Below are 17,963 nucleotides of genomic sequence, written 5' to 3'. Positions count from 1 at the left end.
ATACATACATAACTGGCAACTGGGGTAAACAACTAAAAGAGCCAACAAACAAATCAACGCAACCATATTGCAGGCTCTGCCACACATTTGGTTTCTCAGGCTCATTGTTACAAAAGCCTTAGCCTTACATTTAAAAAGAAGTAGTAGCCTTGATTTTTTAATTTTATTGTATTAATTTAGGCTGAAATGCTATATAGACCTCGAAAGAAGAAAATGAATTCTGCTATGTTAAATGAGACTTAATTTTAAGGAGGTACGCTTTTAATCCATGCATTAAATCAGAATGAAAAAAAGCAGGATGTGCCAAGTATCTGTCTTGGCATCTTGTCTGTAATAATACATCTGTGGTTATTACTCAGTCTTGGGTTGGCATCTTATAAGAAGGGTTGGCCTACCTCTCTCTTCATGGTAAACAAATACCTTCCTTCCTTCCCTGGTCCCATTCTGAAACATTCTCAAAATCTGTTTTACAAAGTTGGGGAATACTCTTGAGCAAAATTTGGGAAGAATGGAATGTGGGCTAGTGGAAAAAGAGAGGAGCACAAAGTGCCCTGCACGAAGAGACTTCTGGTCACACAAGACAGGATTTGTCACTGGTAGCCATTGATCAAAAAGATCATAATGTAATTTTAACTTCGAACTATTATGATATAATTACTTCAAATTAGTATACTTCCAAATTAAAGAGTGCAAGAAACCCTTGTAGATCTTTAGAGTAGGCATCTCTAGACATTTTGAAAACTTTTTATTGCTTTCACATTAAATATGCACAGAATTATGGTATAATTTATTCCCTACCCTCCCTCCCCAATTATAAAAACAAAATACAGAATAAAAAAGAAAGAATTAAAAAAATATTCTTAGTCTTTGGGAATACTGAAATTGTGAGTGTGGATATAGGTGGATGTGTGCGGGTTTAAGAGATTGTTGAGAACATAACAATTAATCATCCACGTTTAATATATTTCTTAAAAAATGACATTTATGCTGGTAGAAGTAATCTATCAAGAAAAAAGCTAATGAATATTTATCTAATAAATGATAAATTTATTTTTATTATTAAATTTAAATTTTGTTTCTGAATTATTTTTTGTGTCAATGCAGTTTCCCACACTTTAGAATCTGTTATCAGTCTAAGGATATTATGCTTTCATTTTTCAATATTTCCGAATGATCATTATTAATAACTAAAACTGATTTTTTAAAAATAGCACTTGTTAAAATATTGAAAACAGCAATACACTATGTGGTTCACTTTAAAAGATTGTTGTGATGTTTACAATTTCATCAAAAACCTTTAACCAAAAACTTTGGCTAACTGAGCATAGTAACAAAATAATAAATATATGTTTAACTCCAACACAATTCAGAAAAAATGAGGTTGATGTCATGTAATTTTAACACAGATGATGCTATTTAGGAAATTTTTTCTATACCATTGCTTGATAAGTTGATGAAATTGTTCTAAAAGAATATTGATACAGGGCATTCCACTGAGATTCATCTAATTCAATGGCCAATTATTGTTTCAACAATACAGTATTTAAGGTTTTTAAAGGAGGGTATCTCTAGCCAAAGGCTTGGGTAGACATCTGCCACAGGTTTTTAACAAGTGGAACTGCAAATTAATCAACTCCAGCCCTTATAGCAAACTTACCAAAGAAACTATGACCAAGATGGACTTCTAAGTCTTAAACCCCAAAACATCTCTTCCACACAGCAAAATATTTTCCAGTGATACTCATATAAATATATACATCAAACTCTCAGACAATTTTGATAACACAATAACATTTGTAATCTATCTCAAAAGCAAAACAAAAAATCTTGTGCATGTCATCCTCCTATTTTCTAAAAGCCAAAACAATAGGCTGCTAATGATAAAGGCAACACCCTAAATTATCCCAGGTAACAATTCTCAGTTCACAAAAGTTATATAAGTAGTGCCAAACACACACAAGCAATTCCTCTCCAAAAATGCATATATTGTTGGATGCATCATCCCAATCAACAAAACTTTCTTTCATGTTGCAGAAATAAGGGCTGGATCACTTCATACCCTACTTTCCAGCTTCACTCTGTTGTCCTTATATACATAAAAGGTTTAAAGATGGAATGACCAAAGGCCACTTCCTTTGGGACTGTCCAATGATCATTAACTACAGTGTTTCCAGTAGCTCTGGAAGGCTCGTGCCTTTTAATATTTAGGCACCTATATAGAAAATCTAAATTGTCGCCTGTCATTTGCGTTTTCCTGTCTCTCTTCTTTTGCCTATTTTTGTCCCTTTCCACCAATTAACTGCTTTTTTAAATATTTGCTGATGTTTAATAAAGGTTATTCTTGTTAGCAGAATTGAATGATATATGTTCATTTCAATAGAGAGGTTGACTGGGAATCTGATGGGTGAAAACTAAGTTGGAAATTACCCACAGACATTTCCACATACAAATGCTCAGCAACATGAACAAACTTTTCCACCCAACCATAAACATCATGTAGAATCCTATTCAGAACCCAATCATAATTTTAAGAGAAACTGAGGGAGGGAGGGAGGGAGGGAGGGAGGGAGGGAGGGAGGGAGAGAGAGACAGAGAAGCTGTGAAGATCATTAATTACTGCCATCTCATTCAGGAAAAGTTCTTGTACAGCTACTCCTGTGTCACTCTCACTCAGGTGTGGACTGATGCCACATGTACCAAATTTTGAATAAAAATGAGCACATTGGTCAGAGAATGAATATTTTATTACTGTTGTACTGGCAAATGGTTGCTAACCAAGGTAGTCACTAAACAAAGGGTGTTTACATGCCATGGCCAGCTTTACACAGTTATGCAACACTGGATTCAAAGGCAAATCAGAGCATGCAAAAAGAGATGCTCATTGCACTTTAACTAAACGAACCTGTATCTTTTTCCAGGAGAAAATTAGTTTTGCTTAATTATTAATTAATTAGTTGCTTTGAGGCTAAAAATCTAAACATGTGTAATTCTCTTTAACTATGGCCTTATTGCACACTCATGCCTGGTAGACTGAATCAAATTTACAAAATGCAATTTTGATAATAACAGATGCTAATGAAGTTAAAAATATTGCATGTGTTTAAGAATCCTACAAGCCTTTTAAAATTTCAAATAATCATGAAAATATAGTTTTAATTTTAAATTGAAATTTTAAATTCCACTGCAAAGAAAACATTTTAATCTTACACTATTTTTCATTATTTTATTGAAATATTTACTGTAATAGCTAATCCATACATTTTAAAAATATTTTGAATATTCAATTTTACATTCAGAATATAAAAACAATTTACCTGAATGTAGTATACACCCTTTTTCTGTGCGTACATCATAAGAAAACAGTAATCCAGATTTTGCTTTGTCCTCCATCTAGAATTAAATATTTAATGTTATTGATTTTGCATGCGAGCAGGCAGACAAAACATAAGCTTGAAAACTTTATGCTTGAAACATAAACATGGTTTTTAGTTATTATTTTTGTAATGAATGAACACAAGTAATCTCTCTGTCTCCCACACCTCCATTTATTCCCAAATCTCACCATCCACCACTTCACTGGAACATCTGAAGAGGTCCATTACAGGAAGTCTATCCGTGGACAAAAGCTCTTTTTGAATGTCCTTTCTTTATGCAATTTCCTACATTTGTTTGCTTGGGAAAATCTGCTCTGCTGCACTGGGGGACTTTCCACACAACTGCATCTATGAAAAGTTGTTCCCTACCCTCCTTCCTCTAGCATAGGAATCTTTGTTGGTCTTTAGTTTCCTTTGTCAGTGGAATGGCAACTTTGGATGATGCCCTTCAAAAGTTGTGCAGATCCTGTTCAAGATTTTCCTGTGTGATATATACTTTGGTTTGATATATATCTAATAGCATAAAAAAGCACTCCCATGTCCTAATTGGTAGCATCTTGGTTCTGCCCCAAGTCCTAGCAGACATTACCGAAGAAACATGTACTTCTAGTGCTAGGATTGCAGACACAATAGCCATTATAGAAGGTTTTCCTACCATTATTTAATCCAAACTATACTTCAGTTTATCTGCTTAGTCACCAAATACTACAATAGCAACTCAACAAAGTTCCAAATCCAATGATATAAACACAGTGCCAAGCTAAGCATTTGCGGATCAAAAGAAGGCCTCAACAGCAAAACTAACATTATCACGAGAAAGCTAAAAGATAAGATTTAGATTGGAAAAAACCCTTCTGAATTATTTTTGCTCAAGACTCATGTCTGAGGTCACGTTTAAAAATGAATATTCCTGAAGAATAGTGTAATAGTAAGAGTACGGTAGTAAGAATAATGTAAACTGTCTTTCCTCAACTGTTGTATATGGGCAGTTTCACATTCTATCACCAACATGGCTAATGGCCGAGGACTGTGAAAAGTATAGTTCCTCTGCATATCTAAAGGGCACCAAATTAGGAAAGACTGCTGGATACAAAACATGCAACAGAGTTTGCAGCCTGATTCTGGGCCTAGTTTATCCTGTATTCCCAAATGTAATATGTACCGTAAGTTAACAGTATCCTAGACTATCTCTGTTAAGATCTACTGTGATGACCAAAGCACTTTCTCACCTGCAAGAAAAAAAGTCCTTACCTGACTCTTTCTTTTGAATCTCCAAATGTCTCTTTTAGATTTTTCATGTCAGGATAGTAAAACGCAGGAGGAGCTATTATTTCCACTAAGCCAGAACGAATTTCTGAAGAAAACCTGGGGTCAAAAAAGTTTTGTTATTTTCTGTTCATGGAAGCTGTACTTCAGACATCTGTGATGAACACTGGACTTGGGTTCAACTTTTTATTCAGCTGTGAAACAAAATGTAGGGCACCAAGCAAGTTAATAAATTGGAGACCAACTGCTGATTTCAACTTACATATAAAACTATAGTTTTGTCACCTGGGTCCACACTAAACTGTTTTTCATGAAGAGACTTCCATGTTCACCAAGCCTTTGATAGTTTCTGAAGTTGAAAATTTTACATCTACAAAATCAGTGCAGCATATTGTCTCAAATCACTTGCAATTATCAATGGAATAGTCTATAGAGGTAAATATATATTTTACAAAACCAACCAATATTAACTTCTTAAGCACGTAGGCAGTCTTTTTTATAGTTTACCACTAATATAAAAACTTTAATGTAGGTATGCAATCTTTATTTCATGTGGATGTATCCAATTCAGGACTGCCTGGATCTTATATTGTAATATTATTTGCTGTTTTAGAAGAAAAGTTATCTCAATATTCAATATAATTATATAACTGTAATGTATATTGTGTATTGATGTAATATATTACACAAACTTATTTAGAAATGTCAGTTTTGGATTCTAAGCTGTGTACTAAAAAGTAGATAATCCAAAATACTTCAATGGTAACTTGTATAAATTAAACTTACTCTTTTTCGAGATTTGCCACAACACCATTTACATAGTCAAGTTCTGTCTAGAAAGAAAAGGAAAACAACATCTTTACATATAGTATGGATAATTGGTTTGACAATTGCATAGTTTGTATACTTATTTTTGTTCTTCAAGTAGGCTAACGTGATATTAACCACCCAAATGTATTCATTCATTAACAAATGCCATACAAAAGGATTGTTTTCTTGTCACAGATAACAGCCAGCAGAACATTCACCTCAATTCAACTTTAGCATGTTTACTTTTACCGGTACTCTCATTCGTATGTTTGATTGAGAAAAGCAGCAGTTTAAATATAGGTCCTTTATTCATAAATACACAATAGGCACATATATTTTGGGCACTGTACCTGAATCTGATCCCAGAAAAGCACTGAAAAAAAAGCAGGACCTCTCCACATGCACAATCTCTGAAGCTTCAAGTTCTGAATTGTCCTTCCCCATGATACCTGCTTACTTTCATTATGAGATGGCTTATCTCTGGCTCTGTACTAAAATTGGAGCAAACTGAAGGAGGGGAGAATGGGAATTGCAATGGTGGGGCTCATGGGTGAACTATGTTGTTTTTGCCTAATTTTGCTCCCCAATTCCTACACACAAGCAAAGCATCCATTGCATTCTAACTATGTTAAGAATCGAAGTAGTCCAATTAAAATCCTTCTAGTTAGCTTTGTAATTTCTCTGAAACAAATCAGCATAGCATGATTTCTTTGGTATACATAAGTAGCATATCATTGCTTCATCCAATCCCAGTGTCTAGGTTCAGGATAACTATTCTATCTACTCCAACTGAACTATATCTCTCCATATACAGAAAATGGCTTAATTAAAAGAGAGTTTTGGAAACCAATAATCCAATGTATTTGTTCTAAGGCACTGTTTCTCAACCTTAGTGACTTCTGAAGTCCATACTTCTTAAAGTATGAACTTCAATGCTGGGAGTTGAAGTCCATACATTTTAATGTTGCCAAGGTTGAGAAACATTGTTCTAAGGAATTCATATACAGCAAATGTTTCAGTCCACAACTCGTTTGATATAAATTTGGTTTCTTGGACCAGCCAGGAAAGTTTGAACCCTCTAGCATCAATTCTATAAGCTTCCATAAAACACATGAGTTGATCCAGAAAGAAGCAGACAAAAATGAATTTTCCTACCCCTTCTCTCCCAGCCAAAACCCAAAGCTCATCAAAATGTTGTTTCAGAAACATAAAGGACAAAAGGAATTGCTGGTCTCTTAATCTTACATATGTAGGACTCTAACCTTTTTTATACATAGTTCAGCAGCTGACTGCACAAGCTACATAACTCCTGAATTAAGTTCAATGCTGCTTCAGGCTCAATGCCATTAATACCTTCCAATATTAAACAAACAGAAATTATTATAAGAGCCCAGCCTTGTTTCTCCTGAAATGACTGCCTTTAGAAAACAGAATATATTTTCCCTTAACAGTAAAACACTCAACAGTACTCCTTTGGTGCAATTCAAGTCCTTTCACAAAGAAACACGTGTATATTTTTTAATGAAATTTGCTTAAGCAATTTCCCTTATGACAGTTATGATTCCTTGCCAATTCATTCCATACCAAAAAGCATTAAATTTGTGCAGTTTGTCTAGAATTCATCTGGCCACCATTAAAAGCCTTACTGTATACTTCAACAACAGAACCAGATCTGAGGTTGTTTTCATTTTTTTAATGAACTCCCACAAATCTTATGCCTCAAAGAACTGTACATAATGAAGTTTTGATACTAATGGCCCATTATCTCAATTCTTTCAACCACATCTCCTCTGCAATATATAGCTGCAAAGAAAAACATTGATTTTATTTGGACACCATGCAAAAGAGACAGTTCTTAGGATATGATCTGAGCACTTTTATCTGTGAAACAAGGCCTTTTGAACTAACTGGATTACTTTACTTTCTCTAGTCTAAACTGATGAGCGTTTAGTATCATGCTACTGATGATTACCGTAAATGCTGGCGTACAAGGCGACCCGGAGTATAAGACGACCCCCGTCTTTATAGCCAGGCCGCATTCGTAGAACGTCGTCTTATACGCCAGAAACTATCAGTATTTCCGGCGTATAAGACGACTCGGCGTATAAGACGACCCCCGTTTTTGGCGCCAATTTCAGCGCTCGCGGAAGTTGCCTTATACGCCGGCATTTACGGTATGTTATATCCATTGTATATAAAATGGAAACAAGAGGTTTTTCTATCTGGTTCAGATAGTCTAAGATCTATAGGTAAAATCTTAATCTGCCTTCTATCCTCCCCCCCTTCAACCCCATGTTCCATCTAAAGCAGTGGTTCTCAACTTTCCTAATGCCACGACCCTTTAATACAGTTCCTCATGTTGTGGTGACTCTCAACCCCTCATCCAGCTGGCCAGGGAGGGGGGGCAGGAAGGCCGCTCCCCCGGCTCCGCCCAGCCTGGTTGGAGAAGCGCCGTTCCTCTCTTTCTCTTTCTTTCCTCTCTTTCTCTTTCTCTTTCCTCTCTCTCTCTTTCTCTCTCTTTCTCTTTCCTCCCACTTTCTCTGTCTCTTTCCTCTCTCTTTTCCTGTTTCTCTCTCTTTCCTCTTTCCTCTCTCTTTCTTTTTCTTTCCTCTCTCTCTTCTCTTTCTCTCTTTCCTCTCTCTTTCTTCTCTTTCCCTCTTTCCTCTTTTTCTCTTTCTTCTTCCCATTTCTCTCTCTTTCTTCTCTTTCCTCTTTCTCTTTCTCTTTCCTCTTTCTCTCTTTCCTCCCTCTTTCTCTTTCTCTCTCTTTCCTCTCTTTCTCTTTCCTCTCTCTTTTTGTTTCTCTTTCCTCTCTCTCTTTCCTCTTTCTCTTTCCTCTCTTTCCTACCTTTCTCTCTCTTTCCTCTCTTTCCTCTCTCTTTCCTTTCTCTTTCTTTCCTCTCTTCTTTCTCTTTCCTCTCTCTCTCTCTCTCTCTCAATCTTTCCTCTCTTTTCCTCTTTCCTCTCCCCCTTTCTCTCTTTCCCCTCTTTCTTTCTCTTTTTCTTTCCTCTTTCTCTCTTTCCTCTCTTTCTCTTTCTCTCTCTCTTTCTCTGTTTCCTCCCTCTCTTTCCTCTCTCTTTCTCTTTCTCTCTCGCTTTCCTCTCTCTTTTCCTGTTTCTCTCTCTTTCCTCTCTCTCTTTCTCTCTCTCTCTTATGGCAGCATCATTGGGGGTCCTCGCTGCCCCCAGCCCGGCCTCCGCCACGTACTAGCCAAATGGGCAGGGAGGGGGAGGATGGGAGGCAGCGGCTCCGGCAGCAGCAGCACGGCTGCATCGTTGGGGGTCTCCGCCGCCCCCGGCCCGGCCGCCACCCCCACTGGGACTCCACGCTGCCCGGCCTCGCCCTCCACCCATCGATGGAGCCGTGGTGGGGACAGCGCCCACTTGAGCCGCCTGGGGGTCAGCAGGAGGAAGAAGGAGAGGAGGAGAGCGAGGAAGCAGCTGTCCCAGCCAGGACTCCGCGCTGCCTGGCCTTGCCCTCCGCCCATCGATGGAGCCATGGTGGGGGCTGGTGCCACGCAACCCCTGCCAGCCTCTCCGCTAGCCCGGCTACTCCCCCCAGGCATCCCTCTTGTCCCGACGCCCACCTGAGCTGCCTGGGGGGCAGCAGGAGGAAGAAGGGGAGGAGGAAGAGAAGGGCAAGGAAGCCACCACCAGCACCAGGCCCCAGGAGGAGGCCCTCCTCTCCTACCATTGCTGCATCTCCTTCTTCCTTCCCGGCAGCCTGGACTCCAGCACGCCTTCCCAGCCAGCGGGGCCAATGGTCCGGCTGGCTAGGGATCGCAGGGGCTGGTTTCCCTTGGGCCGCAGCTTGCGGGTGGGCTGGCCCGCTCAGCAGAGCCTCCAGCGGGCCGCTCCGAGCAGAGATCCCGGGGCTTCCCCGGGCGGCTTCAAGGCCACGAGGCCCTGGCCCCACTTCTCCCAGGGGGTGGGACACCCAGGTGCAGGGCCAATCAGGAGCCCTGCAGGAGGTAAGTCCGCCTGAGAGAGAGAGAGAGAGAGAGAAAGAGAAGGGAAGTGAAAGTGCCTCTCTGTCTCTCTCTCTGCAAATGGCGGAGGAGGCCATGCGGAGATGGATGCAGAGCAGTGTCTCAGTTCCTAAGACCATCGGAAATATGTGTTTTCTGATGGTCTTAGGCAACCCCTGTGAAAGGGTCATTCGACCCCCAAAGGGGTCGCGATCCACAGGTTGAGAACCGCTGATGTAAGAGATAAACCTTAGAACAAACTGAAATTTTTTTTTTTTAATTTTTAATTTAAAAAAATGTTTAAGATTTACAGGAAGCTTTACATGTGAAGCTTCAAGATGAGGGTATCACCAGTATGCTGATGATATTCAGCTTTACATCTCCACTTGGTGCTATGATGCTATGGAGGTTCTCTCTTGGTGCCTGGAAGTTATGGGAATCATAATCATAATCACTTGAGATAAACAGGCAAGGCCAAGTGGCTTTGTGTTTTTGGACTTCTGTTTTGGGGGACCTTCTATCTTTGGTTCTGGGTGGGGTGACACAGTGCAGACAGACCTGGTACACAATCTGGAGGTCCTCCTGGATTCACAGTTTCTGCTCAAAGAAGTAGAAGTAGACATAGACCTTTAAAGACTTTCATGGGCTACCTATGGGCCATCCCTCACCAACTGTTTCTACCCATCCCTCCAAGTCTGGCAGGAGGGGCCTGCTAAGGAGTGTCAACTTACTAAAGCCCAGGAAGAGGTTCTTTTATGCTGTGGCAATCATCCTGTGGATGTCATTCCCCCTGAGATTAAGTTAGGCTGGCCTTTAATAAGGCCCTAAAAACCTGGTCTTGTGCTTGGACGTGGGACCTCCAAAGTGTGATTGGTTTTGTTGACAGTTATTTTATGATGCCCAGCTGCTACACTATGCGTTTTATTTTAATTATGTGTTTTATTTGCTTTTTTAAAATCTATTTTATTGTAAGCCTCCCAGAGTAATATATGTGAAATGGACAGCTATATAAATCAAATAAACAATATTTGAATTACCTCTCCTATGAATACAATCATAACACAATCCAATTTCTCCTCGGGTGACAGCTTATCAATCAGCGAGTGAAGAGTTTCAGTAAGGTAAGATTTTACTTTTCTCTTGACAGTTGGAATCCCCATTACTATAGAAACTAAAAACAAACAGACAAATCAGTTTCCTTGAACACAAGAGAAATGGCTTATTGTGCAGTTTTTAAATATACTCATAAAAAGTTATTGATTGCCTTTTGAGTTATTTTGCTTTGTTTTCTGTTCTCTTAATGTATAGTCCCAAGTATTTCCAGCAGGTATTCTGAAAACAGGATGCATAAAAAAGCATTTAAAAATAATACTTTCAAGAAAGCAGTTAACACCTCAATGATTTAGTCTCTCCTTGGCCAGAGAAAATAATATTCTTCACAAGCTTGAAGCTGGAATTTTACTGCTAGGTCCTCAAATTTTAAACTAAAAAAAAAAGCATTTATGAGAACTACAGTCTCTGCAGACATCTCCTTTGCTACTGCTACCATGCCCCATCTGACTTCTTCAGAAATCTTAGGTTTAAATTAGAAAAAAAATTAAAACAGTTGGTCTGACAAAAAAATATATAGTCAGAAGAACATGAGGTAATAGTGGGGAGCATCATTGGTGTTTATGTGACAGCATGAAATATCCTCATAAATTTATAGCTTTTTTGCAACTAGCCTTACCCTCCATGTCCATGAAAACCATTTTGTAAGAGTACTTAATGTTCTCATAATTTTCCAAAAATGTGCAATGGCCCACAAAGGTAGGGACAGAGGTGGAGATGCATGTTTTGAGTTGTAAACCTTTAGCTAAATGTGACCCTGGAACTCCACCAAAAATTCTCACTTTTTTACCAATTTTAATATGTTAAAAGGAGGGGAAAATTAAATTAAACCAAGATTATTTTGTCCCAATGTCCATTTTCTATATGTCCTTCAAGACCAAGTGCAATTCTCACACTAGAAAATGTTGGTCACTTCTGTTTTAAAAATCCATTGTCAGTTACTCAATTAAAAATCATTAGTATCACAATCCCATTCACTCCTCATATCATCTAATTAAAAGTTATCTTTCCTCCCACATTTCATAATTGAAGGAGAGCAGCATGCTTTGAAACAACAATTAGATTTTCTTCCTGACAGTATCTATGTGGTCACTAGCAGTCAATAATGATTTGATGGCACATATCAATCAAGCTTTCACACTTATCAGAGCATGCTGAAATTTTCAATGAGTGGCCTGCTTAGTACCACACTCCATGTGAAATTGTCTGCATGGCAAATGTAGACTATTATACAGAATGTACAAGAGATTGGCCTGAAAGTACTCAGGATTTGTTGATTTTTCTTTCTAAGCTTTTCTTCCTAGAAAGTGCATTTAATGTTTAAATGCAAGCCTAAATCTAAAAATCTATAAGATTCCATAAAATAAAATCATATTGTAAGGACCCACTTCAATCCCACATATTAAGAAATCAGAACTCTTGGAGACGGTTTCTTCCAACAGAAACTTTTATTAAGAGTAGTTGATAGCAGGCATAATAGACAGGATCTGAGATTTCCTGGACTGAGTGATAGATTAAGATATCCCCAATTTAGACCCCACCCCATAGTCTGCCCGTCCGGTATAGGACGGCCAATCCCCAGGTGTTAAGTCCATCGTGGGAAAGGGGAGATAACATCAGCCCATCTCCAGTTCATGCAGCGATGGTCAGCAGCTTCTTCACACCTTCCTGAGACCATTGAAATAAACCAGGCACTGGGTTACATTCCTTATTTCCTCCCTTGTTCTGACAGTTTAGGAAGATAAAGTTCAGAGAAAGACATAGCGCAGGAAGCAATATGTTACATTGTAACGGGCAACAGACACAGCAGCAATAAACAAAGCAAAAGGTTACATTGTAGCAAATAGAGGAAGCAAAAGCAATAACTCTGCAGGCACATCCCCCCTCCCCTTTGGGAGTATGGCAGAACCCAAGGAAAGGGTTCTGACATCCTGCCCCCCTTAAAAATAGGAGAAATCCACCTGTAGAGAAAACAAAACAGAGGTTACTCTGGTTTGTTGGGATATTCTGTATGAAACTTCTTTAGTAGTTTAGGTGCTCTGACATGACGTTTATGGACCCACTCGTTTTGTGAGGAGGGAAGGTGTTTCCATGCTACTAGGTATTGAGTTGCCCATTGATACTTCCTAGAATCTAGGATTTCTTTTATCTTGAAGTGTTGTTCTCCTTCAACCATGATTGGAGGTGGTGGTGGTGGGAGATTTTTGACCATAAGGGCTACTGTTGTTCTCGTTTCAGCAAGCTGCAGTGAAAAATTGGGTGTATTTGCCTAAGGTTTTTGAGTAGTTCTAATTTTACTGTTACTGTTACTGGGCTTATGATTTTCTTAATTGGAAAAAGTCCTATATATTTTAGACCAAGTTTTTTACAGGGCTGTAGGGATTTTAAGTATTTTGTAGACAAATATACCATTTCTCCTACAGTGAGTGGTATAGGTTCAACTCTTTTTTTATCCCCTTGTGCTTTGTATGCTTCCCAAGCTTCGTCTAAGGCTTTCCTAACCAAGCTTCATCTAAGGCTTTCCTAACCACTGGCCAGGTGTTTTGTAATTGTGATATCCATTCTTTCAGCGATGGGATTGCCGGTTCATTTGGGGTTAGTTCTTTTGGCAAGGGATAAAATGTATTTGTTTGGAAAACAGGTCTGTAACCACCCAGATGACAGTATTTCCATTGCTTTCTGGTAGTTCCACTATAAAATCCATGGATATTTCTTTCCAGAGGGCTGAGGGATTCACCACTGGTTGTAACAGTCTGGATGATTTCCCTTGCAACCTCATAGCAGCTGTGCAAGTTGGGCAGCTGGCCATGTAACTTTCTATGTCCTTTTTCCTGGATGGCTACCAAAATTGCCTTTTAATCAGATGTAGCGTTTTTACAAATCCAAAAGGCTTTGCTGATTTGGTATCATGGCATAGATGCATGGAAGTGACCCTCAGGGTGGCTGGTATATATAACTTCACTCCCACCCATGGCAGTCTATCCTTGATCATGCACATGTGTCTATTTTCCAGGAACCATTCGTCTGTTTCTAAAGTTTTCTGGAATTTGATTCCGGTTTGGCTACTTAGCTGTGGCTTTATTTTAGCTTGGGCTCTGGTGGTTACTGGCGCTGCGTGTTGTAGTTCGGGCATCAGTGGTTTAGAACCGGTGGCTTGTGTGTTGTTATATTGGGGCATGCAAGACAGTGCATTTGCCAGGAAGTTCTTTCCCCCCAGCAAGTGTTTTGAGCGTAAAACGGAATTGATGAAAATGCTGGGACCAGCGGGCTTGCTTTGGACTGAGCTTCCTGGGTGTTTTTAAGACTTCCAAGTTTTTGTGGCCTGTCCAGACCTGAGAAGGGATTTTATTCCCTTCAAGGAAATGGTGCCACATAAGTAACGACCATCTTACAGCATATACTTCCTTTTCTCACACAGCCCAGCGTTTCAGTGAGTTTCCTGGACGTGTATGCACATGGTTGCAATACCCCTTTGTCTTTTCTTGTAATAGTACAGACCCCACTGCCACATTGCTTGTGTCCGCCTGTATTATGAAGGGTTTATCTGTGTCCAGGTACCTCAATACGGGTTCAGCGGAAAAGAGTTCTTTAATCTCTCAAATGCTGCTTGGCATTCCATTGTCCATTTCAGTGGCTGGCTGGGTTTCACTGAGGATTCTCCCTTCATTTTTAGTAAGTTCGTGAGGGGCAGGGTTATTTGGGCAAATGAAGGGGTGAACTGGCGGTAAAAGTTTTCAAAACCCAGAAAACTTTGCAACTGCTTCCTTGTGCAAGGTGATGCCCATTTTAGTACTGCCCTGACCTTCTCAGGGTCCATTTCGATGCCCTGTGGGGATATGCGATAACCCAGGTATTCTATTCTTTCCTGGTGGAATTTGCATTTTGATAGTTTGGCATATAAGTGGGCAACTAGCAGTTTCTTTAAAACCGCTCTGACTAGGTTGACATGCTCCTCTTTGGATTCGGGGAAGATAAGGATGTCCTCTAGATAAACCAGGACTCCCTTAAATAGGTGCTCTCTTAGTACCTCGTTGATTAATTGCATAAATATTGCAGGGTCCCCTTGTAGTCCAGACGGCAAAACTTTGAATTGGTAGCATCCCATTGGACAATTAAATGCGGTTTTCCATTCAGCCCCTTCTAATGCGGTAATGCGCTTCCCTTAGGTCTAGTTTATGAAAATTCTTTCTTTCGATAGGTTACTTTCACTGATTGCATTCAGGGTGCGGTAATCCATGCACAAGCGCAAAGTGCTGTCCTTCTCTGTAAAGAGGACCGGGGCAGCTAGTTAGGCTTGGCAAGTTCGATAAATTCCCTTTCTAGGTTTTTATTTATGAATCTTTCCATTTTCTCCTTCTCTTTAGGACTCATAGAATATAGTCTGGGCTTCGGGAGTTTTGCCCTGGGTTTGAATTCTATGGCACAATCCGTGGGTCAGTGAGGGGGGAGCTCATCTGCCTGTTCCTCACTGAAAACTTCAGCAAGGTCTTGGTATTCCTCTCCCAGCGATGCTTTCTCCGCTTGTGGGTTTGATAGGGCTCCTTGGGGTGTTAGGTTCGCACAATCCCCCTTCAATAAACTGAATTCTGCCATCCTCCAATTTACCCAGGGTTTCAATTTCTTTAGCCACTCCAGCCCTAGGGTCACTGGGCATTCCATGCCTGGGGTCACTACAAACATTATGTCTTCCTCGTGGTTCCCAGGGATAGGTGGATTGGTAAAGTGGCTAGGGTAGATGGCACCCCTCCTGCTATGGACCCATCTAACTGGCCAAACGAGATTGGTTGTCTCAGCCTCCTCACTGGGTTGCCCAGGTTTCCCACTAGTGTTGGGCTAATGAGGCAGCGGGTGCAGCCAGAGTCTATTAAGGCTTTCACTTTGACAGCTTTGGGCATGGAGGGGGCTAATATAGTCACTGTCTTGAGGATGGGTGCGATGGGTCCACTTACCAGGGGTTCGCCCTCCAAGCTGTCATCTGAGGGATTCACCGGCCCTGCGGTGTACACCGGAGTTCCCTTCCCATGCTTGGCAGAGGGTGGGGACTCCACAGCCTCTGTTGCCCTCATGGTGAATTCTCATGGTTTGGTTGGGGACTTCCTTGATTTCCTTGCTGGTGATCGGTCTGGGTTGCACTGAGGGGCTTTCAAGCAGAATTCTACAGCATGATGCCCCTCTCTCCCGTATTTGAAACAGTCCATTGACTTCTTGGCCATAGCCATTGGTTTCGCTGGCTCGCATGTTGTCTTAGGAGGTGAACGGCCCCATGGTTTTCCTTGGCTGTACATCTTCAGTCGGTCGATCTCTGCTTCCTCTGCCAGGACGTACCATTCGTTGAGTCGGCGTGGGTCCCCTCGAGGCAGGCAAGCCAGGGGGTCCTTGAATCGCCTTCTCAGAGAGGACATGAAGTGATTGAAGTCATAGAGCTCTCGGGTGTTGGAATCATGCAGATTCACCATCCAGTCTGCAGTCGTCCCGTCCAGAGCGGATTGCACGATATGGATATGGGCTTTGTCATTGGGGATATCTCACCTGTATTCTTCCATGTAGCTAAGGATTTGGATTAGGAAGAACCCCAGGAGTTGCAATTCCCTCCTGAATTTCGCTTTCAGCGGCGGGAATCTTTGAATGGATCGGTGCCTTCGCCAACGATGGTATTGTGTCCCATTCTGATTGCCATCTGCGGGTCAATGGGGAATGGGGCCTGCTGAAACGGTAGCTGCTGTCTCAATGGACATCCCCAAGGCTACAGTTTCCGATTTCCCCTCAGTGTCTCTCCAGTTGCAGCCCAAGGTGTTGGTGCGGCCCCGGGTTCAGGGTTCTCCTCTATGAGAAAGCCGAGGGTTCTTTTCATCAGGTCAATAGCTTTCTCTAGGATCCAGTTTGAGTGCTGTGCACAACCTCCTTCCTCTTCACGAAGATGCAGGGATTTCTTCATCTCTTGCTTTCATCTGGGTTGGTGGCTGCCCCGCCTCGGGTTCACCTTCCTCAATTTCTTTTCCCACTCATCTTTCTTGCCAATGCCCATTGACCACTGAGGTTTGTGGTCGCACGTTTCCACCACTTCTTCTGAGGAGTATGACGTCTCAGATCCCGACAGCTGGCAGGGTCCCTGCCGGAGGGAGGGCTCCCCTTTCACAGTGGGTTCTTCTTTCCCTGCCCCATCGTCCGACATTGTAGATTTTGCAAAGTCCCCCAGTAAGGGTCTTACTTCCAGGTTGACCATTACTGCAGATCCTGTTTAATGTAAGGACCCACTTCAATCCCACATCTTAAGAAAGCAGAACTCTTGGAGACAGTTTCTTCCAACAGGAACTTTTATTAAGAGTAGTTGATAGCAAGCATTATAGACAGGATCTGAGATTTCCCACACAGAGTAATAGATTAAGATATCCCCAACTTAGACCCCATCCCACAGTCCGCCCATCTGGTATGGGACAGCCAATCTCCAGGTGTTAAGTCCATTGTGGGAAAGGGGAGAGAACATCGGCCCGTCTCCAGTTCATGCAGTGATGGTCAGCGGCTTCTTCACACCTTCCTCTGAGAGTGTAGAAATAAACCAGGCACTGGGTTACATTCCTTATTTCCTCCCTTGTTCTAACTGACAGTTTAGGAAGATAAAGTTCAGAGAAAGACATAGCACAGGAAGCAATTTGTTACATTGTATCGGGCAGCGGACACAGCGGTAATAAATGAAGCAAAGGTTACATTATAGCGAAGCGAAAGCAATAACTCCGCAGGCACATCCCTCCTTTCCTTTGGGAGTATGGCAGAACCCAGGGAAAGATGAGATTTGTTTTTAAGTCAGAGGGGATAGATAGAAATGTATTTTAATATAAAACACTTAGATCCAAATGTCACTGAATGTGACAAATGATTTTTGTAATACCAAGAGTCTACTAGAGAAAGTTTTTAAAATTATGTTATCCAACAAGCATATGAGAAATAGATATCCTTAGCCTATCTTTAAAACAGTTCGCATGCATACACAGATTGCTATAATTCTTAATCTGTGACCTTGTGTCTTTCATGCCTAACATGCATTAGAACAAAGAAAACCTGTTGCCTCAAAAGAATGTAAAGCCTGCAAAATGCATTTTCTCACTAAAACTGATTGCTCTATAAAAATAAGCCATCCAAAATTAGATAAGGAAAACATTACATCCAGTATACAAAATCAGTAATATAAGCATAGCAACCCAATATCATACCGATAAAACAAGGTTAAACAAAATGGGCACCACTCCAGGTTCCCTCTCTGAAACAATATTACCTAACAGGACCTAGCAAATGAGCCTTCTCTATTCTGCCCCTGCCCTTTGGAATGAGTTTGCCCAGATGTTCAAATTGCCACAAGTTGTGCACACCTGGCTTTTCACCTATGTATGGCCTAGATGGTGGATAAGCTTATCTATGATGCTTGTGTATGTTTTCATAGC

The 17,963-nt window shown here is 40.8% G+C and overlaps 1 protein-coding gene across 9 annotated transcripts in view; it reads right to left on the bottom strand.

Moving 5' to 3' along the window:
* The window catches only part of MGAT4A (alpha-1,3-mannosyl-glycoprotein 4-beta-N-acetylglucosaminyltransferase A), a 94,122-nt gene that overhangs the window by 23,573 nt on the left and 52,586 nt on the right, over positions 1-17,963 (bottom strand). For all 9 annotated transcript variants that reach the window (XR_005556384.1, XR_005556385.1, XR_005556386.1 and 6 more), the window contains exons 5-8: positions 10,455-10,588; positions 5,427-5,473; positions 4,626-4,739; positions 3,315-3,390 (exon numbers count right to left, since the gene is read on the bottom strand). Coding sequence is in view for 6 of the 9 variants with exons in the window: in XM_039340615.1 (XP_039196549.1) it covers positions 3,315-3,390; positions 4,626-4,739; positions 5,427-5,473; positions 10,455-10,588 (371 nt within the window). In the remaining 3 variants the exon portion in view is untranslated. The remainder of the gene's footprint in view (positions 1-3,314; positions 3,391-4,625; positions 4,740-5,426; positions 5,474-10,454; positions 10,589-17,963) is intronic.

The sequence above is a fragment of the Crotalus tigris genome, unplaced genomic scaffold (assembly GCF_016545835.1).
Source record: "Crotalus tigris isolate CLP2741 ecotype Arizona unplaced genomic scaffold, ASM1654583v1 scf7180000017753.6788120, whole genome shotgun sequence".
Lineage (NCBI taxonomy): Eukaryota > Metazoa > Chordata > Lepidosauria > Squamata > Viperidae > Crotalus > Crotalus tigris.
Note: the sequence above shows the minus strand (reverse complement) of the source record. Positions and strands in the feature narration are given on the sequence as shown.